This window comes from Arachis hypogaea, chromosome 2, assembly GCF_003086295.3.
Source record: "Arachis hypogaea cultivar Tifrunner chromosome 2, arahy.Tifrunner.gnm2.J5K5, whole genome shotgun sequence".
NCBI classification, from domain to species: Eukaryota; Viridiplantae; Streptophyta; class Magnoliopsida; order Fabales; family Fabaceae; genus Arachis; species Arachis hypogaea.
The window spans coordinates 61,182,735-61,208,078 of NC_092037.1; the positions used below are offsets into that span (position 1 = coordinate 61,182,735).

At 31.5% G+C, this 25,344-nt stretch overlaps 2 protein-coding genes across 2 annotated transcripts; both read left to right on the top strand.

Annotated features, from left to right (window-relative positions):
- Positions 1-291: 291 nt before the first annotated feature.
- Positions 292-5,724, top strand: LOC112745411 (protein N-terminal glutamine amidohydrolase). Its single transcript, XM_025794867.3, has 6 exons — positions 292-484; positions 981-1,086; positions 1,893-1,970; positions 2,103-2,230; positions 2,781-2,905; positions 5,365-5,724. Exons 1-6 carry the CDS (start codon positions 432-434, stop codon positions 5,523-5,525), a joined length of 651 nt encoding a protein of 216 aa, XP_025650652.1. The 5' UTR covers positions 292-431; the 3' UTR covers positions 5,526-5,724.
- Positions 5,725-12,102: 6,378 nt separating this feature from the next.
- Positions 12,103-18,963, top strand: LOC112745427 (magnesium-chelatase subunit ChlH, chloroplastic). The gene is made up of 6 exons (XM_025794868.3): positions 12,103-13,007; positions 13,325-14,276; positions 14,436-14,518; positions 15,136-16,938; positions 17,021-17,497; positions 18,285-18,963. The coding sequence occupies exons 1-6, from the start codon at positions 12,537-12,539 to the stop codon at positions 18,660-18,662; spliced, it is 4,164 nt and encodes a 1,387-aa protein (XP_025650653.1). The 5' UTR covers positions 12,103-12,536; the 3' UTR covers positions 18,663-18,963.
- Positions 18,964-25,344: the final 6,381 nt, after the last annotated feature.

Consider the following 25,344-nt stretch of genomic DNA (forward strand, 5'->3'; position numbering starts at 1 on the left):
TTGCGTTGGCAGACGAAACACAGAGTCAGAGACCGAAATGGATCATATTTTTTATTAAGAGTTGCGTTGTCATTTGGAAAAATGGATAAGAATCGAATTGATACTTTACTCAAAATAAAGAGTTAGAATAATTTAAAAATTTTATTAAAAATCAACAAAAAAAATTAAAATTTATATATTTTTATCACATAAAACCTATTTTTTTTTTTTTTTTTATGGAGATAAGGTTAGTGTCGTTGTTTGATGAGTATTTTTATCTACTTCGCAAAGTTCAAGGGTATAAATGGGTTTTTCTCCAATAATATAACGAATTCGAAGTGTAATTTATTCATGACCATTTTTACTCTAGAAACAAAGAACAGACACACACAGAGCACGGATTTGTGGTGTTGGATTGGAAGGGTGCTGATCAAGGAGCAACAACATCAACTATGGAGCAACTAATTTCGGATGTTTCTCACTTCCACCATACCCCTTATTATTGGTAAGCCCCCGGTTCAACCCCTCTCTCTCTCTCTCTCTCTCTCTCTCTCTCTCTCTAGGGTTTTGGGTTTTGGTTCTGTGTTTTCTTTTCCATGGAGAATCTTTACAGGGCCCACTTTTCCTTTATCATGTTTAGCCTCTATTTAATTTTTTAATTATTTTTTGCACAATTAAGCGGAATGGGTGTAGACGTCAACTAACATTTTGTGTGTGATGAATTCTATTTTTGTACTATGTTCTTAACTTCAGCTACTAATTTACTATTTATCAACATCTTCACTCTTGACTAGCGTTGATTTGATTTCCTATTCTCCATTGGTAGGGATCAATAAAAAAATAGCGATGATGTTGCATTCTTTACATCTAACAAGACCCTAACTATATGCATGTTCATTGTTGACTACCATATTGAGTCTCATCTTCACTCTAAAGCTGATATTCCAGCTCTGCTATCTACTTATGATGATTATTTTTTTCTTCCTGTGATTTATTTTCAGTGAGGAGAATGTATATTTGCTTTGCAAGAAGTTGTGCACTGATGGGATAGCCAATGCTGAAGGATCTGATATTTTTGTTGTTTTCATTTCCAATGAAAAGAAGCAGGCATGTGCCATTTCATATACATTATTATTTATTCTTAGTCTTAGGGGAGATTTGTAATTTGCTTGCTAGTTTTCTTGTTCAAGGTGATTCACCTTGCACCCGTCAGTATGTGGAGGAAATAATGCTTCTGTGAAAGGAAACAATTCTTTGATTCTGCACTATTAGCAGGTTCAACATGACCAAAGTATTGGAACATAACCATTATTAAGCTTTCATCACACAACACACACACAAAAGCACAAGTGGACACACAGTATCCTCAATTCCTCATGCTTTATTAATGGTATGTGGACAGAGTATTGATTACATGTTTAAGTCTCTGCAACCCTTTCTTTTGTTGCATTGCAATTTATAAGCACTTGAATTGTAGCAATAAGGCACAGGCACATTACCATTCTTACATGTCTGATATGTGTATGCGTTGTACCTTACAGGAGACCTAACATTCTAACAAGTGTCTGCACTTGTACAATTCAAAAAAAAAAAGTCTCATAATGTCTTGGTCAAGAATGGATAAAACAAAGTGAAAATCATTTAAAATTTGAAATATGAAGAAAGCAAGAAAGTTTGATATGTTTTATTATACCTTAAGTATTTTTTTATTATGAACAAGGAAATTAAGGAGAGCATTTTTGAAATTATGAATAATGAGTATTTTTTTAGTAAATTTTTACGTGTCTTGTGACTTGTGTTCGTTGTCCATTGTCTATCATTGTCTGTCCTACATAGGATTGAAGAGTTATTTATCATTTTTGTTCCAAAATGATAATAATTAACACCTGAATTATTTGTCTCTCCTTCTATAGATCCCACTCTGGAATCAGAAGGCTAGCCACAGAGCAGATGGCGTTATTCTCTGGGATTATCATGTAATTTGCATTCAGGTATTGCGAAATATGTATTCCTTCCAATGAGTTTAGGCAACCGGTTTACGAAATTTTAAAATCAGTTTATTGTATATTTAGATGGTTATTGCACAGATCATTAATATACTTTTCTCGTAATTGTCATTACAGATAAATCAAGGGGGTGGCCCTCCTCAAGTTTGGGATTTAGATTCAAGTCTTCCTTTTCCTTCCCCTCTACCTTCATATATATCTGAAACAATTCGACCATCTTTCAAGCTATTTTCTGATTTTAATAGGTACTTATGCCACACTAGCTTCCTTCTTTTTTAACCCCCCCACCCCTTTTAATGGAACTATATCGGTCCCCAATTGTCGAGTATCTAATGGATGGCATTTGGTACACAACAGGATCTATCTCAAGTTATAAACTCAAAATATTCTACACTGCAATAATCAGAATGTGTGTCATGGCAACCATAATTGAACTCACAAGCACAGTATCTGCAATCATGATTTCATCAAAGACTGCACTGTTTAAATAATCTTTGGTTTGATAAATGCTCATTCTTGGTTGACTAATGAACCTCTTACTATGTAAAGGTTTAGAGTAGTATGCATGTTCATAACAACCATTTTTCATGCTATTAAATACTTTTCAAGGTATGTTTAAGAACATGTTCTAATCAAGCATATGCCACCTATTCAATATCTTGGTTTCAAAATGTATTTGTTCATGGCATTTTATTATGTTGGCCTTGTCCTTTCAGAATTTCAAAATAACTCATGGAATTTTGATTGGTTATATTTGACACTAAAGCATTAGAGTTTGGTTTCTTTTGAAATCAGGTTATTTCGTGTTGTGCATGCTCCGATATTCCTTCGTTGTTTTGCATCTGACAGAAGACACATGAAAGATTCTGATGGAAACTGGATGCAAGAACCTCCTCAGCATGAACCCATTGTTGCTGAAGGTAATGACTTGAACTAGTTCTTTTACAAAATTAAGCTGCTTTGCTTTCACACATGCACACACATATATAAGGAGAGAATCCGTTCATTTTAAGTTTGAGAGAAGTAAATCTTGACTATTTTGGACTAATAGTGTTGATCGTCGTATATATGTATGTTTATACAGTCAACCATACAGCCAATATTTGCTCCTCTTACCTCATATAAAAACATCCCTGAATAAAAATTTGATAATATTAAATGCCAATTTCACATGGTTCTGAAATCTGATGTATTTTATACTCCTGCCTTATTCAATTTGATTTTGGTTCTAAGTTTTAACATTCATCAAACTTAAAATAGCATCACTGTAAACTTATGTTATTGATTGAGTAAATGGTCAAAATCGTTACTGAAAGGTCAGTCATTCTTCAAATTGGTATCTGAAAGATTCTTTTAACTAAATTCCTTCCTTAAAGATTGTTAGTTAATCACGTTAGTCATTTCGTCTATTCCTTAGCTGACGCTGTTAAGGAAAACTGATGTAGCCCGTTAAGTGTCATCTCAGCAAAAACACACTTGGCAGTCCTAATTGGCTGCGGACATTACAACTGTTTGAAATTAGATCAAATAAGTTTCCAATTGATGAACCCTAATCCCAAAATTATGTAGTGGTCAAAACCAAAAGATAGGCACACAAACCACAACTCAAACAAGTCCAGATCATGATTTGAAACCTAATAATTAATACTAATTCCATATGATATCAGATAGCAAAGCTAAATTGCCAAACTTTTAAAGAGAAAAACATTTGCAAACTAAATAAAAGTTCAATCGTAGAGATGAACATCATTGAGTGACTAGAGATTTAAATCAAGTTGAGCATTCCTAAATTTTAGAAATTCACAACACATCAGATCTTCTGCATCCACAAAAGTCAACTCAAGGGACAATTTCCAATGAAACTTCTAGATTCAACCCCAACACCACAACCCATTACAAATATCACAAACCCCATCTCGATTTTTCCCATTAAACTCAAAACAATTGAAAAAATCGTAGCTTTTTCAATAATAGCCCTGAAAATCAAAACCCTTAACCAAAATCAAAACTAATTCATTGCATGAGTAAAAGGGCGAACTGACCCAAACGAAAATATGCCAAATTCAATACACGCCTTGGACCCAGAGAATCAACAACCACCATCAAGCAGAAGCAGAAGCAGAGGAAGAAGCTTCTTATTCGGATGATGATCTGTCCTCCTTCCTCAGCAAGAAGCCTGACAGGAACATGGCCCTGCTTGACGATTACGAGGCCGATGAGCTCGACTTCGAATTTGGCCCCAATCGCTGAAGTGGTTCTTCTCTTTTCCTTGGTTTCGTTGTGGGTTTGTTTCAAGTTGTTTTCTGTAAATGGATTAATACGTTCCCTGGCATACATTATCCAGTTTTTCCTTTGATAAATGACGCTGATGAAGAAAGCTTATTCCCCGTCTCTTGGGTGAAGATGAAATGTCAAGGTTAGAGAAACAGAGTGTGCTGTTATGGAATGAAAAGAGTGAAGTGAAGGTATAATATGAGGAATTGAAGAGGTATAGGTTTTGATAATCAAAATGGCACCGTTTCAATCAATCCCCCACTCTAGCATCAAAATGGTGTTGCTTAGCAATGTGCTAAGATGTTACTTAACGGGCCACATCAATTTTCGTTAACAGCATCAGCTAAGGAATAGACGGAAGGACGAACGTGATTAACTAAAAATTTTTCAGGGGCGAATTTGATTAAAAAAAATCTTTCGGGTACTATTTTGGAGAATGAGTGATCTTTCAGAGACGATTTTGACTATTTACTCATTATTGAGTACTACATCCTAAGTCAGTGTATCAAAGAGATGGATTTCTTCCAACTATTATCTAGTTACTTGCAAGGGGACTATAAAAGAGCAAATTTATAGCAGGCTCGATTTTGGAATTGAGTACATTGACCTAGTGATCACTATTCTTATCGATGAAGCCAGGATATGTTAATTTAATTCCACTAAGTTATGATATAACAGCATTGATATTGGAATTACTATAATTATAGAACTGGATGGAACATTAGTAGAATTATTAGGGAAACTGAAGATATAGTTGAGATAGATCATAGAAAAGGGATGAATCATATATAAGAGAGGAATGTAATCAAGGAGAAGAAAGTTCTAAGATATTTCACAATTCATATAATGAGTGTTATAATACCGATATCCTATTTATACTGTTCTCACTTAGAACTTAGCCCAACTATTGTAATTGGGTCCAATCCAGTTATATCATTACATATGCAGTTACCAAACAGTTTTCTGTTAATGGTAAAAGGTTAACCTGTTAGGGTAACGTTCGAGTTTAGGAATTGTGCTTTTTTGTTTATACTGGGAAAAGAAAATATCATGCTATATAATGTAAGTTGTTCTTCTTCATGCTTATGGTTCTTTGTTTGTGCAGACGGAACAGTGCATAATCTGAATGAATACATAAACATATCTGCTGCAAATGCTACTACTGATTTCAGTTCGATCAAACATGAACTTTATACACAGAAACATGGTGTCGTGATAAAGGAAAATCAGCTGGAGGAATTATTTTCCCAGATTGCTTTACAATAGGTATATTATCCCTAATCAGTGCTTTGCTTCCGCTGCTTGTACATAAGTTAGCATTCATTTCCCCCTTCCCCCATTGTTTTTTGGTTCTTTTAAGGATGCTGGTTAAATATTGTTTATCTTAAATGGGTAAGCATGAAAATGTTTATGTTGTATGAATTGTTACTGAGTGATAATATACTAGGAAAGCAAATCTAAGTTCCATTATGTTGTTTTAGGAGCATTACAACATGTTTCCTGTGACTTATAAAATTTTAAAAAGGAAAATGATAATGCCACTCCATACCTGAATTTTTTGCATTTTGCATGAATTTGTAGAAAAAAGGAGTTACATTATCAAAATAAGAGTTCTAATATCCATATCCTTTTAAAAAATGTAAAACTATTCTGGGAACCATATGTTTTTTGAGTGCATTCTTACCACGGACGTTCAGCCATTGAATGGCTGCAAGTCTCCCTATGATTAAACGTTTGAAAATGAGTTCTACCAATGGTTTCATCGAAGGCTTTAAATTACAAAATTGAGGTAATTTGCAGTGGCAAGATTAATGAGTTTTGAGTGTTTTTTGGTTCTATTTTCTATTGGCATTTTCTTTAAAAATATAACATAGAGGAGAAGACATGTTTGGTAGGTAAGGAAGGGCATTGATCATAAACGTGCGTTATGCTCTAAAGAAGATTCTGTTCAGTTGTTTGAGGTTTTAGAAAGAACACTAATTAAGAAAACCCGTCTGAGTTGTTTAACATTAATTAATCTTTCTTATTTAAGGATATATTTATTCCCTTTAGTTATTGGTGGTTTATTTAATCAAGAACCTATTTGATTTCCTTTCAAGCAAACACAATATATATAAGAACTTAAAAATATATGCGCTATTTTAATTTAGCCTCCATTAAAATGATTTGTATCTCGAATAATACGAATACCTGCTAAATTTTAGTAGGATACGATTTTAATAAGGTATCATATCATATGGAATACTATTTTATAGAATATAACACTATTCTCTTGCAAATACACTTACTAAGAAAAAATACAAAATAATTATATATTAACGTCTAATAGTTATATAATCAAATTTTAAAACAAATAGTATGATAAATCAACTTGAATTGATTGAGGGGTTGGGAGATACTGTATAAACAAAAAAAAAAAAAATAGTATCATAAAGCTAAGTCACACTATATGTTAACTAATGAAAACAGCTTCTTGTATACCGGAATAACTTCCAATTAGGTAGTATTATAATCTTGTTCATTAAAATCTTTATATGTATGTACCAAAAAAATTTTTTTTTATACATAAAACAATAATATATAACTCAATAAAAATTTAGAAGGTTCAACTCGCTATGCTCGGTTATTGATACATAAAATTTATATTCAAACAATAAATCATATTAAATCATACTTATATTTGTATATGCTTGAGTAAATATAGTTAAGATAATAAATGTTTCATTGATAATATTTTTTTGTATTTTAAATTATCTTGTTATAATGTTTTTTATAAAATCTTTAGCCAATTTTCTGGTAATTTGTACTCTCATATTAAAAAAAATATTATTTGTATATTAAAATTAGTCATCAAAATCAGCTACTATGTATTTATACGTGTAGTTTATTTTTAATATTTATTTTATATTTTAATATATATTTTACACTAGTAGCTAATTTTAGTATATACATAACATAATCGAATATTAAATTTGTCGAAATTTATTGAATTTTTTAATTTAAATTAAATAAATACAAAATTTATGAAAATACATAAAATACAATTTAATTACGTAAATGCAAAATATACCACATCTGGGTTACTGGAGGGTTTCAAAAAAAAGTACTTAGACGCTGATACGTGTCACAAAAACTGTCACAAAAACTAAACAGATAGGTGCAAAATTCTTAAAGGATCTCAGTATTTGAGATATACACAAAATTTCAACTGGGGTCTCAATCATCTAAATGTATATAATTGAATTGATGCTATGTTTCTTTGATTTTTATTTTTTTATTTTATCTAATTTAATTCAAATTATTTTTAATTTTAAAATTATAAAAATATTTAATTTAAAATTTAGATGACTATAATTTAAATTAATAACTTAATTTAATTCAATAAAAATAAATATATTTATATTATTGTATTAGTTATTTATGAGTATTACAAAATTAATTTTAAAAAATAGCATTATTTGTTTAATTTGTTCTTGTAGTTGAGTAAACCCGAAAATTCTTGGAGTAGAGAGAGTTGGAGGGCAGAGAAAAAAAAGAAAACTTATGAGTATTTAGGTTCCAATGGTATTTATATATTTATAAATAAAAATTTTAAATTTTTTAATAATAAATAAATTAAAAATTAATTTTTTTATAAAAAAATAATTAATAACCGGTCTTTTTCATAAATAACAAATATATATATTATTTTTATTGAATTAAATTAAATTATTAATTAAATATACTCATATTATTATACTGATTATTTATGAGTACTGACAAATTAAATATTAACATATTTTTGGATATAACTATAAATATTGAATGAATATTTAATAATTAAAAAATATTATATTTGATAAAATTATTGTCTCCTAAATATTATATGATATTATTAGATTAAATTTTATATTGTATAGATATTATCTTATCGTACCAATATAGAAAATGACGTTATTAGACTAAGTATTTACCTAGTGTAACCAATTTATTTTTATGAACATTATGACTTAATTTAATAATGTCATTTTTTAAAAATTAATGTTGCGGCACTTATAAATAACCAGTACAACTATACAAATATATTTATCTTTATTAAATTAACTTAAACTATTAATTTAAATTATGATCATCTAAATTTTAAATTAAATATTTTATAATTTAAAAATTTAAAATGATTTAAATTAAATTAAATGAAATAGAAAAATAAAAATCAAACAAATATAATCAATTCATTATACACATTTTGGTGACTGAGACGTCGATTAGAACTTTATGCATATCTTAGTTAGTGAGAGATCATTTACCAATTTTACACGTATCTTTGGTATTCAGTATTCATTTAGTTCTCTTGATATAGATTAGAATCTCAATATTCAAGATCTATTTTTTTTGAAATCTCTCGATATCTGAGATATGGCATACACCGTACATTTACATAATTAAACTATATTTTATATATTTTTGTCAATTTCGTATTTATTTAATTTAAATTTAAAAAATCCAAATTTACTTACTATATGATTTTGGGAAAAAAATAACTATATGGGGTTCATTAATTTTTAGACAATTTAACATACATTGGCATTGTAGACAACATCTTCAAATAATTTGTAACATTGTAAAATTAATTTTATCTTCAATAACAATATCTTACATAATATCTATGTACTCTATTGAAACTTTATCAAATGTTATGATATCAACATGTCATTAATAAGTCTTCAAGCGTAGATATATCACTCTCATTTGATCTATGTCCTGTGAGAAATGGTAAAGGAAAAAAAAGAAAAAAAAAATAAATAGCAATGCGACAAAATAACAAAAAAGTACAAAATAATAGCAATGAATGTTCCATCTAATATGTGGTAAGTGAAGGGGAAGCGTATGACCAAGTACAAACTTGTTCTCAATTGGATTTTATGACTTTGTCCACACAAAATATCGAAACTCGCCTTTCAATGCGAGACACAAACCCAAAATAAAAGTATCTTTATGTAATCAAAAGGGCATTTTATTTGTCACACTTTCTCTCTCTGTCATCATCCAGATATGGTATTAGATATCCACGCTCTCCTCTCTCTACTGTAGGAAAATCCAATTCCACCAATCAGAATCCAAAAAACTCCATCCAATAAAACTCAAAAAGATAGAAGTAGCAATTGAAATTGATTACCTGAGTGTGACACGTATGCACCAACACTAACACATTTTAATTATTATTTCACTCAAAATTTTAAAATTTATTTATCTTATATCTTAAAAATACATATTAAATTTATATATTAAAAATACAAAAATTTAAAATTTTAATATATTTATTAAATAAAAATATTTAAATTTTTTATTAATAATAAATTTATTATATATTTTTAAAATATATATTAATTAAACTCTAAGTTGTAAGATGATATAATAAGAAAATTTTAAAATATTCTAAATCATTTGTGTTCTAATAATAATTTAATAGTTAATTTTTATTATAAAATATATAAAATTAAAAATAATGACTAAAATTATTAAAATATTAATATTTTAGAATTGTTAAAAAAATTTTCATATGAGAATGAGTCCATTTAGAACGTTTCAATAATTTTTGTATTTGATCTTTATTATAAAATATATATCAATAACTAAAATACTAATATTTTTAGAATAGTTAAATTCTATATGTCAACAAGTCTATTTAAGACACTTATGAAATAAAATTTTGCAAATTTATATTCTAAAGACATTTTTTTTATGGAAAATAAGAAAATTTGAATCTGCAATTTTTCAGATGAATATAGAAAGATTATACTATTTGAGTTATAATTTATTGACTCTTAAAAACACATTTTAAAAGCATTATAAAACAAATTTGATTAAAAGTTATTGAAAACATTTTTTTTATATTTTCAACATATTGGATAATTTTTTAATCTTTATAATACCTTAACAAAAATAGAGATATAGCAAACTAAAATTTGTAGAGAACAGAATTTAATAATATTTCTTTTTAAAAATATTTTTATTTAATTTTTTAAATTCTAAATCTACCTTTTAATTTTTATATTTATCTTAAACTAAATATAATATTAAAACATAATTTAATTTAATATATTTTACACTAAATACAATACAGAAACTTAATTTAATTTTTGTTTCTTAATCTCCGTCTTCCTTTCAAATGTAATTTTAAAGTACATGTTAGCTAAATCTTATTAAATATTAAAATATAAGTTTTTAAAAATTTTAAAGCAGAGTATATGCAATTTGATTAAATTCATAAAAATTATACTTTTTGAATATTAATGAGTACTTTGATCTATAGATATAAAACACTATCAACAACAATAAAATGAAGTGATTGGTTATATGTATCAAACATACTTAATCTATTTTATCAATCATATACAAACTCAGTTTATTCATGTTTGAATTTCTTCCATTTCACTCGGCTAAAGCTAAATTTTACTGTGCCACTTCAATTTTCTCTTTGAATTTAACTGGGTGTAAGGTTTAATTTTCATTAGTTACCTATCTTTTAATTAATTGTGGAATATAATTTCACTCTTGTAAATAAAAAACATTTCATAATTAGTCGTATAAATTTCAACCAGAGGTTGGAGCGGTAATATGCTATAAAATAAAAAAGGGTTTATTTTTAAAAGTTGAAAGCTAAAATATTCTTCTATTTTTAATATTTATAAAGAGCTTAAAAATATTTTTAAAAAATAATTTATATTAATTTTATTTTCAAAGTTTGAATAAAATTTATTTTTTTCTCACGCCTTAATTATGTCCTATTTCTGTAATTTAAAATAACCTCTAATTATTTATGTTTATAATATTCTGTTTATATTTTAAAATTACCTCTAATTAACCCATCATTAAAAAACAGATATAATATATAAAAATAATTTTGAGAAGTATTATATTAAGTATGATAAAAAAAATGATACAAATCAAATATAAATTTAAGGATAAATTATTAAATTGATTATTATATTTGGACGTAATCTTGGTTTGGTTCTTAAGGTTTAAAGTGTCTTATTTGAATCTAAAAAAAGTTTCATTTAGCTTTAATTTAGTCCAACCGTGAAGTCAAAGTTAAATAATTAACGAAATGTCCTCTATGAGAGACAAGATCAATAATTTGGAGAACTAGTACAAGCTCCAAAGGCACAAAATTAAATGCATCAATACATTTATTTATCATCTTCTTAGTTCAATAGAAAAGATTTCATTTAAATTGTAAAAAAATGATAAATAAATTTATTGATGCTGGTTGATTTTGTATTTCTGAATCTTGTACTGTTCTTAAGATTATCGATTTTGTTCTTATATTCCGTTAATTACCTCACGATAGGACTATATTGAGATTAAATAATTTTTTTTAGATTTAAATAAGACGCTTTAAACCTTAAGGACCAGTACATAATTATACCCAAACGCAGAAGACTAATTTAATACTTTACCTTAAATTTAATTATAATGTATAAATAATATAAAATGTTTTATAAATAATTATTTAATTATATTTATTTTTTTAGATAATTATTTACACCGTTAATATAAAAAATAATTAAATAAATGCATAAATTAATTTTATAATGACCGTAAATTAATTAAAATTAAATTAATTAAATATTATATATAATTTTAAAATAAAAAATACTAAAAAATCAATAAATTTTGTGATTTATAATTATCAATTAATTATAATTAATATTTTAATGATATAAAATTACAATTAATAATGTAAATTACTCATTTTTCTTTTATCGCTTAAATATTAACCAAATTTTAATAAAAATATTAGATTCCTAAACTTTCTCTTTTAAAATTTCTTACAAATATTGAATATTACCAGCAAAAACATGGTTTACTCAAATTTATATCATAAAAAAAAAAAAAGAAAAAAAGAAAAAACCTATGCTGGAGTCGAATGACTAGCTGATTCGCCACGTGGTCGAAGCTCTCACCACTAAGCTTAAAAAATCGTTTGAATTGTGGGATTCCCTTTCTTCTCTGTCCTACTCTCCCCAGTCCACACAAACCAAATAAGAACTCACAGCCACCCATTTTCTCTTCTCAAAGGACGAACAGCAACCTTCAGTCTCTCAACTCTCAACTCAACTAGCAGCACTAACATACAACAAAGAAACTCTGCTCATAATCCTCAATTCCCAACTCTTTATATTCAACCAATTCCCTCTTTGCTTTGCTTCTCTTCTCTTCTCTTCTCTCTAATTCGAGAAGAGACAGCATTTCTTCTTCTTCTTCTTCTTTTGTACAGTGTTTCATTAACATACAATGGCTTCTTTAGTATCTTCACCATTCACACTACCGAGTTCTAAAACCGACCAACTCTCTTCTATTTCACAGAGACATCTCTTCCTTCATTCTTTCCTTCCAAAGAAGGCAAACTGCCATGGAAACTCATCAAGATCTTCCCTCAGAGTGAAATGTGCTGCAATTGGCAATGGCCTCTTCACACAAACCACACCAGAAGTTCGTAGAATAGTTCCAGACAAGAACAACAACAACCAGAACCTTCCAACGGTTAAGATTGTATATGTGGTTCTTGAAGCTCAGTACCAATCATCTTTGTCTGCTGCAGTTAGAGCTCTCAACAGCACCAACAAAGATGCTTCCTTTGAGGTTGTTGGTTACTTGGTCGAGGAGCTTCGCGACGAAGCCACTTACAAGACATTCTGCAAGGATTTGGAGGACGCCAATGTCTTCATTGGCTCATTGATCTTTGTGGAGGAACTTGCCCTCAAGGTTAAGGCCTATGCATATCTGCATTAAATACTGTTTGTTATCTTATACTCCTTAAATTTGTGACTAATTTTATCGGCCGCTATGTATTTGTGCATAAATATATGTGTTAGTTTAACTCATGCTGATTTGGTTGCGATTCTTGATGTACAGATAACATGGTTGTTGTTGTATTTATGTATCATAGTGTATCATAGTGACAAATACTATATTCTTACGCACCAATGTGTATCTGCCTCCACCACTGTTATCTTAAACTACTTGAATTTCTAACTAATTTTCTTTTAAATCTACTTGTATTCATATTTGTGTGACGGCAGGTTAAGGCTGCTGTGGAGAAAGAAAGGGAGAGGCTTGATGCAGTTCTTGTGTTCCCATCAATGCCTGAGGTGATGAGGCTCAACAAATTAGGCTCGTTCAGCATGTCACAGCTTGGACAATCCAAGAGCCCCTTTTTTCAGCTCTTCAAGAAGAAGAAGACCTCTTCTGCAGGTTTCGCCGACAGCATGTTGAAGCTTGTGAGGACACTGCCAAAGGTTTTGAAGTACTTGCCAAGTGATAAGGCTCAAGATGCTAGGCTCTATATCCTGAGCCTGCAGTTTTGGCTTGGCGGTTCGCCTGATAACTTGCAGAATTTCTTGAAGATGATTTCAGGGTCTTATGTTCCGGCCTTGAAAGGGACAAAGATGGAGTATTCGGAGCCAGTTTTGTACTTGGACACCGGAATTTGGCATCCTTTAGCACCTTGTATGTATGATGATGTTAAGGAGTATTTGAATTGGTATGGAACAAGAAGGGATGCTGATGAGAAGCTTAGGAGTCCGAATGCGCCGGTAATTGGTTTGATTTTGCAGAGGAGCCATATTGTGACTGGAGATGATGGTCATTACGTGGCTGTGATCATGGAGCTGGAGGCCAGAGGGGCCAAGGTTATTCCGATTTTCGCTGGAGGACTTGACTTTTCGGGACCAGTGGAGAGGTTCTTGATTGATCCAATTAGTAAGAAACCGTTTGTGAATTCGGTTGTGTCCCTAACCGGCTTCGCCCTTGTTGGAGGCCCTGCCAGGCAAGACCATCCGAGAGCAGTTGAGGCGTTGAGCAAGCTAGATGTTCCTTATATTGTTGCATTGCCATTGGTGTTCCAGACAACAGAAGAGTGGCTGAACAGTACTTTGGGTTTGCACCCAATTCAGGTTGCTCTTCAAGTTGCCCTACCCGAGCTAGACGGTGGTATGGAGCCAATAGTTTTCGCTGGCCGAGATCCAAAAACTGGTAATAATACTTTCTCTTTACAGCCTGAATAGTAATGATTCATATGGTGCAGATATCTTTAGGTGTATTTTGGTAGCTTAAATGCTTAAACATACCAATTTTATCAGACAAAGTCACAAAACTATATGTTTGTTAATTCATTAATTGATGTGTTTTCAGGAAAATCTCACGCTCTTCACAAGAGAGTGGAGCAGCTCTGCACTAGGGCGATCAAGTGGGCTGAACTGAAAAGAAAATCAAAGGTACTTTGCCCTTTTCTGAGTCTTAGGAGTTACATAATAATCCGGTTCAAGTAAAATCTTTATAGAGACTTCAAAGATTTGTACCCAAGATATAATTGATAACCACTTTTTGATCTCCTCTTCGTAAGTTTGTCCAGCTTGGAAAGTTAGTCAACAATAATCTGCCAGAGTTTCCATAATTAATATTCACTCAACTGAAGATTACTTTCTAGTAAAATATTTGATGGTGATTTCTTTTGTTTGATACTATAATTTCCTAATAATTTTTGCAGCAACAATGAGGTTTAGGCATGTTTAGTAACAACTTATTTTGGGAAGTAATCACTTTCTCTCAAGACCTAAATGATATGGAGTAAAAGCAAGGAATAATATTCTTGTTTATTTCTTTCTTAGTATTTTACCATTTTCATACTACTATTTAGGAATTTCTTTAACCTACGAACTTCCATTTCAGTATTTGTATATGAGGTTAAGTTTGTAGCTATGGTAAAAAAAAAAAAAAACTTAGTCATTGTTCTTTATTTCTTAGGTTCATCTGCTTTTTGAATTTGCAGCAAGTTGTTCTGTTTCTTACAGCCGTAAGACTAAGAAATCGATAAATTTATGTGTTCGTTCAGGAAGAGAAGAGACTAGCAATTACTGTCTTTAGTTTCCCACCAGACAAAGGAAATGTAGGAACTGCTGCCTACCTGAATGTCTTTGCCTCCATATTCTCTGTTCTCAAAGATCTTAAGTATGATGGTTACAATGTTGAGGGACTTCCGGAGACTCCAGAAGCCTTGATCGAAGAAGTAATACATGACAAAGAAGCTCAATTCAGCAGCCCAAATCTGAACATTGCTTACAAAATGAGTGTCCGGGAATACCAAAAACTTACTCCCTACGCCACAGCACTAGAAGAAAACTGGGGAAAACCACCGGGGAATCTGAATGCGGATGGAGAGAACCTGTTGGTATATGGTAAACAATATGGTAATGTTTTCATAGGTGTTCAGCCCACCTTTGGTTATGAAGGCGATCCTATGCGGTTGCTTTTCTCTAAATCTGCTAGCCCACATCATGGATTTGCAGCCTATTACTCTTTCGTCGAGAAAATATTCAAAGCCGATGCTGTCCTTCACTTCGGGACACATGGTTCACTTGAATTCATGCCTGGAAAGCAGGTTGGGATGAGTGATGTATGTTACCCAGACAGTCTCATTGGCAATATTCCCAATGTCTATTACTATGCTGCAAACAATCCTTCTGAAGCCACCATAGCAAAACGTAGGAGTTATGCCAACACCATTAGCTATCTCACTCCTCCGGCAGAAAATGCAGGACTCTACAAAGGTCTGAAGCAACTAAGTGAACTCATTTCGTCGTATCAGTCCCTCAAGGACACTGGCCGTGGGCCACAAATTGTCAGTTCAATTATCAGCACAGCCAAACAATGCAATCTTGACAAGGATGTCGCCCTGCCGGACGAGGGTGAAGAGCTCCCAGCTAAAGAGAGAGACCTTGTAGTTGGAAAGGTGTATTCTAAGATCATGGAGATCGAGTCTCGCCTTTTGCCATGTGGGCTGCATGTCATTGGTGAGCCCCCATCAGCCTTGGAAGCAGTTGCTACTCTGGTGAATATTGCTGCTCTTGACCGTCCTGAAGATGGCATTTCTTCACTCCCATCTATACTAGCCGAGACTGTGGGAAGAAACATAGAGGAAGTTTATAGAGGGAGCGACAAAGGAATACTGAAGGACGTGGAGCTCCTTCGGCAAATAACCGAAGCGTCCCGTGGAGCAATTACTTCCTTTGTGGAGAAAACAACTAATAAGAAGGGTCAAGTTGTTGATGTATCAAATAAACTTACCTCAATCCTTGGGTTCGGCATAAATGAGCCGTGGATTCAGTACTTGTCAAACACCAAATTCTACCGTGCTGATAGGGAAAAACTCAGAACATTGTTTGAGTTTTTGGGAGAGTGTCTGAAGTTGGTTGTGGCTGACAATGAATTGGGAAGTTTGAAACAAGCTTTGGAGGGTAAATACGTCGAGCCAGGACCCGGTGGTGATCCAATTAGAAATCCTAAAGTTCTGCCAACTGGAAAGAACATTCATGCGCTCGACCCACAAGCTATTCCTACTACTGCAGCAATGCAGAGTGCTAAAATAGTAGTGGACAGATTGATTGAGAGGCAGAAGGTTGATAATGGAGGGAAGTATCCTGAAACTATTGCACTTGTATTATGGGGAACAGACAATATCAAAACATATGGTGAATCCCTGGCTCAGGTCTTGTGGATGATTGGTGTGAGACCAGTGGCCGATACCTTCGGAAGGGTCAACCGTGTGGAATCTGTCAGTCTTGAAGAGCTTGGAAGGCCTAGGATTGATGTCGTCGTTAATTGCTCGGGAGTGTTCAGAGACCTTTTCATCAATCAGGTAATAACCATCTTACTCTGGATAAATTTAGTCCCCTTTGTATTCCAAAACTGATTAGGATATTCCTTTGCATCTTTCTCAGATGAATCTTCTGGATAGAGCAGTGAAGATGGTTGCCGAGTTAGATGAACCAGCCGAGCAGAACTTTGTAAGGAAGCATGCATTGGAGCAAGCTCAATCCCTCAGGATTGATGTTCGGGAAGCTGCAACAAGGATCTTCTCCAACGCCTCAGGGTCATACTCTTCAAACATTAACCTGGCTGTGGAGAACTCCTCATGGAATGATGAGAAGCAGCTTCAGGACATGTACCTTAGCCGAAAGTCTTTCGCATTCGACTGTGATGCTCCCGGTGCAGGCATGATGGAAAAGAGAAAAGTGTTCGAGATGGCTCTGAGCACAGCAGACGCCACATTCCAAAACCTTGACTCATCAGAAATCTCCCTCACTGATGTCAGCCATTACTTTGACTCGGACCCAACTAATTTGGTTCAAAATCTAAGGAAAGATGGGAAGAAGCCAAGTGCTTACATTGCTGACACCACCACAGCCAATGCGCAGGTAAATGTTGCTATGCTCTCTTGATTATGGTGTGAAACGTAAACACAACAATTTTAGATAGAAATACTAATACAGCAATATGCACCAAGTATTAAATTTTCTATATACCTTAATCAAGTATCTATAATCCTACTAAGCATCATCTAGATATGACAATTTTTTCCAAGTTATTGATTGAATAATGAATAGAATGAATCTTATATTTTAGTTAAAATATATGTTGAAATACAAAATACACATTGAAACTAATATGGGTAATGTTAGGTAATCAATGACTTTCTTGAACAAGAACAACCACCAATCAAATAAAAACACACTACACCTCCAAATTACACATCTAAATGTTAATATTAGAATAACCATCTGTACACATAGTAAAATGAACATCTGATATATCTATTGTTCACATTGTTTAGTATTTTCATTATCTACCTATACTTTACCTATATGTATTTATACACAAATACATGGTGGTTAATTTTTTGTGCCCACGTAACATTTTTAGAAAGAAATGCTAGGTAACCACCTTTTTTTTAGCTAACATAAGCCTACCTTTTTAAAATTATTTTGTTTATATTAAATTTTAGATTCCTAATCTTAAATTATTAAATTTGGCTAATGTTGACTAACTAAAAATTGGTGCCTGTACTGTTTTGATTAAAAAAAAAATGTCGAAAGCAGCATACAATGTATATGTGAATAAAACTGGAGTATTTGGGCATCATATTCTTCACATGAATAACTTATTTCAAAGTACACACTGATCTGATGAGAAATTCCTTTCCAGGTGCGGACCCTTGCTGAGACGGTTCGACTTGACGCAAGAACCAAGCTGCTGAACCCCAAATGGTACGAAGGCATGCTGTCAACCGGGTATGAAGGTGTCCGTGAGATCGAGAAGAGGCTGACCAACACGGTCGGGTGGAGTGCAACTTCAGGCCAAGTTGACAACTGGGTATACGAAGAAGCCAACACAACATTCATTCAAGACGAGGAAATGCTGAAGAAGCTCATGAACACCAACCCCAATTCCTTCAGGAAGCTGGTGCAGACATTCTTGGAAGCCAATGGGCGCGGCTATTGGGAGACTTCAGAAGATAACATTGAGAAGCTGAGGCAGTTGTACTCTGAAGTTGAAGACAAGATTGAAGGCATTGATCGCTGAAAGTGCAATGCTTCTATGGATGAGACTTGATATGAATACACCTATACCAAAATAATGAAGAGAGATTTTTAACTGCTGATTTTAACTGCGTACCAATGTACCATCTTTGTCTCTTGAGACTCCTTGCCATGCAGTACCCATAGTTGTTGCCTTGCCAATGCCATCTATTTATTGTGATTTTTGTTGTCTTTTTATTCTCTTTTTCCTTGTAATTTTTGTTCATTCCCCGGGACCACTACATCCTTTTGTGCAGTTGCCAAATGCCAAGTGAATAATAAGTACAGCTTCCATTTCAGAACTAGTGATTTTTTCTTCTTTTATTTTATATTATTTTCGTTTGAGTAAATTGCATGTATTTTCAGGGAGAGATTCCGTTATGACACCCACTTTAACGTGGGGGAAGACATACATACACAAACTCAATTGATGCAAACTTCAACTATTTTTATCTTTAAAACAATGTCAGGTTCATATCTGTGCACGACTTTTATTTATTGTGGAAGAGTAAAGCTTTAATTCGGCCCTGTCTATTTTCATCAAGGAAAGTGCGATTTTCATCAAGGAAAGTGCGATTTCTTATCCAAAGAAAAGGGATACTTCAATCTTAATGTTTTTGTTTTGGGACAATGTAAATTATCTATTAAAAAATTCATAAAATAGTAATAAAAATTGATTTGTGGAGAATTTTATTTGTCTTTGTATTTGTAGGGTTATATAATTTCAATTTGGAAGTAGCTAAATAGTACCCTAAGATATTAATTTAAAATGTTTAAAATAAAACAATTTGACACTTTCAATGAATTAAGAACTTACAGAAAGAATACCCTTAATAAGCTATTTGTAACAAGATTTTTAATAGAGTACCTATATCAATGTTTAATTATGTCTAGCCAAATCACCCATTGCTTCTGTATCAGTATATAAGATGCATATAACATTTTTTTTTTTTACTAAATGGTATGGCATGTGATTGACAAAGTTATAAGGCATTTTGTGTAGAGTAATAAGTCTTGCGGTTTGCATCCAACTTCTTGAAAAGTTCTCACCACTCCTAAGAGATATAGAGGATTAGCCATAAGAGATTCTCGGAATGTGAATGTTGCTCTTGTTGAAAATTAGTTTGGAAATTTCTTCATCATAAGGATACATTATGGGTACATATTATGTTAAGCAAATACCTCAGAGAGCAAATTATTTTGAAGTTAAGGTTGTAATGGCAACTTCTCCTACTTGAAAATCAGTTCTTAAAGTAGTCAAAACCTTAAGAGACGATTTTGTTTGGAACGGGGATCCTCTACTGCTAGGCAAAAAATATTATTATTAAAAAAAAGGTTGTTTTAAATAAATAAATATAAGATATTGTTATCAATTTATGAAGTTAGTTTTAATATATTAGAAAAAAGTTTTAATTGACGTTTTCAAAAGGAGCAGTTTTTATTCAAAATTTAATTTAATTAGAGCAGGAATAATAGTTGATTCAAGTTTAGAAAAAAATTGACAAAGATATTATAGAAATAACTGTGAATTAGGCATTAGATTAGTCTATAAATAGAGTTTTAAGTAAATATTGTAGAGAGTTCAGTTCTTTTGGAAAACACTTAGTAGCGTTTGGTGGGGAGGAGAGATGGAAATATTGAGACTGAGAGACAGAGACTAAGAGATAGAGATTGAAATAAGAAGAATGAAATTGAAAGAAGAATGAAATTCTAATTTAATTTGTACAAAAGGTAAAATTAAAATTAATTAATTGAAATGAAGGTATTTTAGGTATAAAATGTTATTAAAGTTTCAATCTCCATCACTAAAAATTTTAGTCCCCTGTGTCCCCACTTTTTGGAGGTATTGAAATACTGAAATTTTAGGGATAGAGACAGAAATTTTAATATCCGTCTCTGAACCAACAAACATGATACTGAGTCTCAGTCTCCCAGTCTCTGTCACAGTACCTCAAAACAAACGCTACCTTAGAAACTTAAAATACTCTCAGCCTCTTGACATCACAGAGTAAAAAATTGAAAATCTTAAATAATTCCTCTAAACTCAAAAACTTGTAATTTGCTTCTTTCCAGTTTTTATTAATAAAATTTTTCTACTTTTACATGTTCTTCTCTTTTATGTTTATATTTCTTTCTTCATCCTTTCTTTAATTTTCTATTTTCTTTAATTTCTACAATTTACTTTGCCTTCAACACCTTATTTCTTTGTTTATTTGCTAATTTTATTCCTTTTAATTTCTATTGATGTTATAATTGCAACATTAAGATAAAAAAAATTAACAAAATTTGAGCAAAACAAATAGCACGCTCGGAGGGACATTGTCAATAGATTGTAGTTTGTCAAAAGAAAAAAAATAAAGAGTTTTGAATTTGCATGTGGTTACATAGTAGTAACATTGTGTTTTTAGAGATTAAGAAATCAGTATCAGTTGGCATGTCAAATACATATGCAACATCTTCTTCTACTTTCAGTGACGAGACTAGAGGAAATGAGTCTAGAAATTCTTCTGTGATTTCAAATGTAGAGCCTATCTTGCCGTTAGTAAGGCATGATGGCGTTGGCCATGCCTATCCAGAGTTAAATGCAATTCACATAAATACCGTGGAGTGGCCGCCTTATACCTTGCCACCGAGGTATGTCCCCCCATAATGACCCAAGAATTATCTATGCCTCTCTACTCAACTTTTTAAAATTCTCTTTACCAGAATTTGTATGTCATGTCAATGTATCTATTTCTGGGGTGACAGATTCACATATATCACAACAAAATTTGCTACATGCTATTAATATAGGAAATAACAGCGCATCTAATTCTACTACACCTACTGCTACTAGGGTAGAAAACTCTAGACATGTGTTTCCTGATATCTCAAGAGCAATGGCTATTAAACTTGTTAACTCATCAAATGGTGACCGTTTTAAATTCTTTTGTAGAAAATACAAACACTACAATTGAATAGTTAAATAGGCAAGTTAATAAGATTGTTATTATGGTAAATTTTTAAAAGAAAATGACAATCTTAGTTTAGAATTTGATAATGTCAACCAAAATGGTGGAGTAATTTCTAATTATAAGGTTCATATGCCTAAACATAGTCAAATGCTGATGATATGTTGTAAAGACTTAGACAAAATAATTTAGGGGACATTATAATTTAGCTAGGAACGTTGAGCAAGTTTTAAATCATTTGAGATTTAATATTGGTTGTTTGAATATGCCATATTTCGTGTAAGCATTTTCTGAATGTGTCCAACAAGCAGAGCTTTCAAGAGGTTGAAAAATTTTGAAATTCCTTATAAAATTTTATGGAGAAAAAAATTAGTCTACAGTAGAACATATTGCTCGATATATTGTTGAAATTGGGGAAACAATTTCTAATGAATATATCAAGATGCAATATTTTTTTCTTCTTTAACAAAAAATGCATTCACTTGGTTCTCCAACTTGAGACTAAATTTTGTTCATTCTTGGGTGTAGTTAGAAAGAAATTTTCATGATCAATTCTTCCGAGGTGAATTGAAAGTTAGCCTTACGGATCTATTCTCTATCAAGCTTGTAGAGGAAAAATTTATTGACACTTATTTGGCATGGTTTAGAAATATGAGAAATAAATGTTTTACTCCAATTTCAGAAATCGAAGTTGTCAGAATGGATACTAATGGATTAGAATTTGGAGTTAGAAAAAAACTTGTTAATCAATATATTTTAGATCTTGCCCAGCTAACTAAGAGAGTAAGACAAATAGAAAAAATTAAGAAAAAAAAAAAGAAAATTTCAAAAAAAATTCTAAAAAAGTTGCATATGTTAATTGTTTTTTGGATAGTAGTAATTCCGATGAGAAAGAGGTTTATATTGTTGAATTATGTGGGGTCCTCCTTATGTGTGCAAATCTTTAAAGTCTGTTCAAGGAAAAAAGGTTTCTTCATATTCCAAAGCTAAAAATAAGATTTATTCTTTTGATATTTCTAAGACAGACCAAATATTTGAAATTTTATTAAATGATAAACAGTTTATTTTACCAGAGAAAAAAAGATGCTTCAGCTGATGAAATAAAAAATTTTGTAAGTTTCATCAAGTATTTTTGTCCACCACTAATAATTACATCAATTTCAGGAATTTAATACAAAAATTCATTGAAGATGGAAGGTTGAAGTTTGAAGATAAAACTACTATGAAGGTGAACACTGAATATTCGTTGTTGATTCAAATTATGTTGAACCATTCAACTTGTTAGTTAACATGGCAGAAATTGATACCATAATGGCTAGTGCTCAAGGTAAAAATAAAGACATGAGAATTTTTAGCGAGACAAGGAGTTGGTTTATCCTCGTCTTGGTGAGGATCTATTAAATTTTTTGCTAAGAATTAAAGAATTTGACAATACCATCGCTATGTGTCCAAAGTGCAATGCTGTTTTTGACAAGGAAGTTACAAAAAAATTTGAAAAGTATAGAGTTGAAGAGAAAGAAAAGGCTAAGTTGAAAAAGAAAATTACTGAAGAAAAGACTAATGAGCTAAAGTGAAAGATTGCTGAAGAAAAATAAAAGGTAAACTGTCAGGTTTCTTTGAACAAGTGTGTCAACAATTCTGGGATACAACTCGTTAACCAAAAGATGAATATTGTGGTAATGATTGACAAAAAATTTGACAATATTTTTCAAAAGACAAAAGTACTTACTGCCAAAATTTTAAACAACAAATGAGTTCAGAATATGAAAAATGTGCATAATTAACCTAATGCTTTTTCAAGAGAAAAAAAAATGGGTGAGGACTACACCTCTTAAGCCTAGATATTATGAGTTCTAGTTATAGAATCTGAATCCTACATAAGATGGAAGTATTGTATATGTTCCAAAAAATGTATCTGTTCTTTCAAAGTCAATTTATTTTTATTATTATCTTAATATATAGAAGATTACATTTTTCTGTCTAATCTAATTAAATTATTCTCTTGCCATTGCATAGCTGGTGTCTTCAAAATTACATTGAAGCATAATCTTGACACATTATACAGTAAAAGAGTAAGAAAAAAAAGCTTACAAAAAAGAACCTTAAGTAATTGATTACAAAACTGGCTTAAGAACCAACTTAATTTATAAGAAGATTTATTCTATCTAATCCGTATATTGAACGGAAATGTAGTTTCTTTGTCCTTTTTTAGTCAATGTTAATTATTATTGCATTAATTCATGATAAAAAGATTCAGCTAAGTTGTTTACTTCACTCAGGGTCATGATTGGAATAGGAGAATAGATGTACTCAATACTCCTTTTCAGTGTTTTCTTTCTTAAATATTTAGAGATTCAAATAAAGTTATCACATTGCTATCAACCTTGATTTTGATGTTTGTCTCATACACATCAGCTGCAACTTCAGCTGATAGAGCATCATCAATAGTATTCACATTCATAGCAATTATGATTCTTTGGTGCATAAAGGTATACACTTATGATTCATTTACTGGCTGATTCTTTGTGTAGTTTTAAAATACATGAATGTTAGAATCTAATGTATAGTTGTGATGTCAAATTTTGGAGTAATTAGAGTGTGTGTATGTTGATGATGCAGGTTATATGTGACCATTTAAGATTGGGGGTGAAGACAGGGTTACCCTATATTTAGCACAGCAAAGCCAGCAACCCATTTGTGAACCTCAAGAAAGAGTACAAAGGGATCTTTTGGCAAGAAGATCTTATCCCATTCTTTCAAGCTGTCTCTCTTCTAAAGGATTGCACCATTTGTGAACCTCAAGAAGGAGTGCAATCCCATTCTTCCAAGCTGTTTCTCTTCCAAAGGATTGCACCACTGTTCAGAAGTGCTACATTGAACTCTCCAAAATATTTAAAGAGAAGCTTGGAAAGGTTGATGATTACTTCAACAAGCTTGCAGATGCAATGGTCACATGGATTGAGACTTGAGATGAATTTAACCCATCTGCTGCAAAATCTGCTGCTGCTTTGCCCAATGGTCCTGCAAAATAAAATTTATCACTCAGATTTGTTTAGTATTATATTTCTGAAGGCTTTTTGCCTAGGATTTCTGCGGCTATTAGTTTAAGTTTTTAGGCAGGGCAGAGGATAATGATATGGCGATAGTTATTCTCATTTTACAATGCCTTAAAAAATTTTGTCACATTTTTCCATTCAAAAATGCAGCTATATTGATAAAGACAAGGGATTATTTTAAATTATTTGTAAGGTGAAGTCTATACTGGCTTGAATTTTCATGACTAAAGGTTGACTAATGAGTAATAAAATGACATGTGAGGAGAGCTTCAAAAGTCAAATATATAAAGTTGAATAGAACTGATTATTACCAAAAGGACAAATATATAAAAGAGACATGCAAAAATTAATGTGTTGGCGAAGGCTGACAAACATGGACAAAAAATTCTAAGATCCAAAAGTAGATTGAGCAGAAAAATTTTTATTGCAAAAAGAATGAAAAAAATTTGTCTTTTTTATTGCTTCGTCGACCCTGGTGATATGTTGGGTTGGATAATTTGGATAATGACAGAGAATAAATAAATAATAAGCAACTACTTTTAGTAGGTCTACAAAACATATAAAATGAATATAATTTTATTAAAAGACGTTTCAAAATATATAAGTTCAAGCTAACTATAAAAGATAGTGACTAATATTTATTATAATAATTCTATATAAATAATGAAGTCTAAATTAT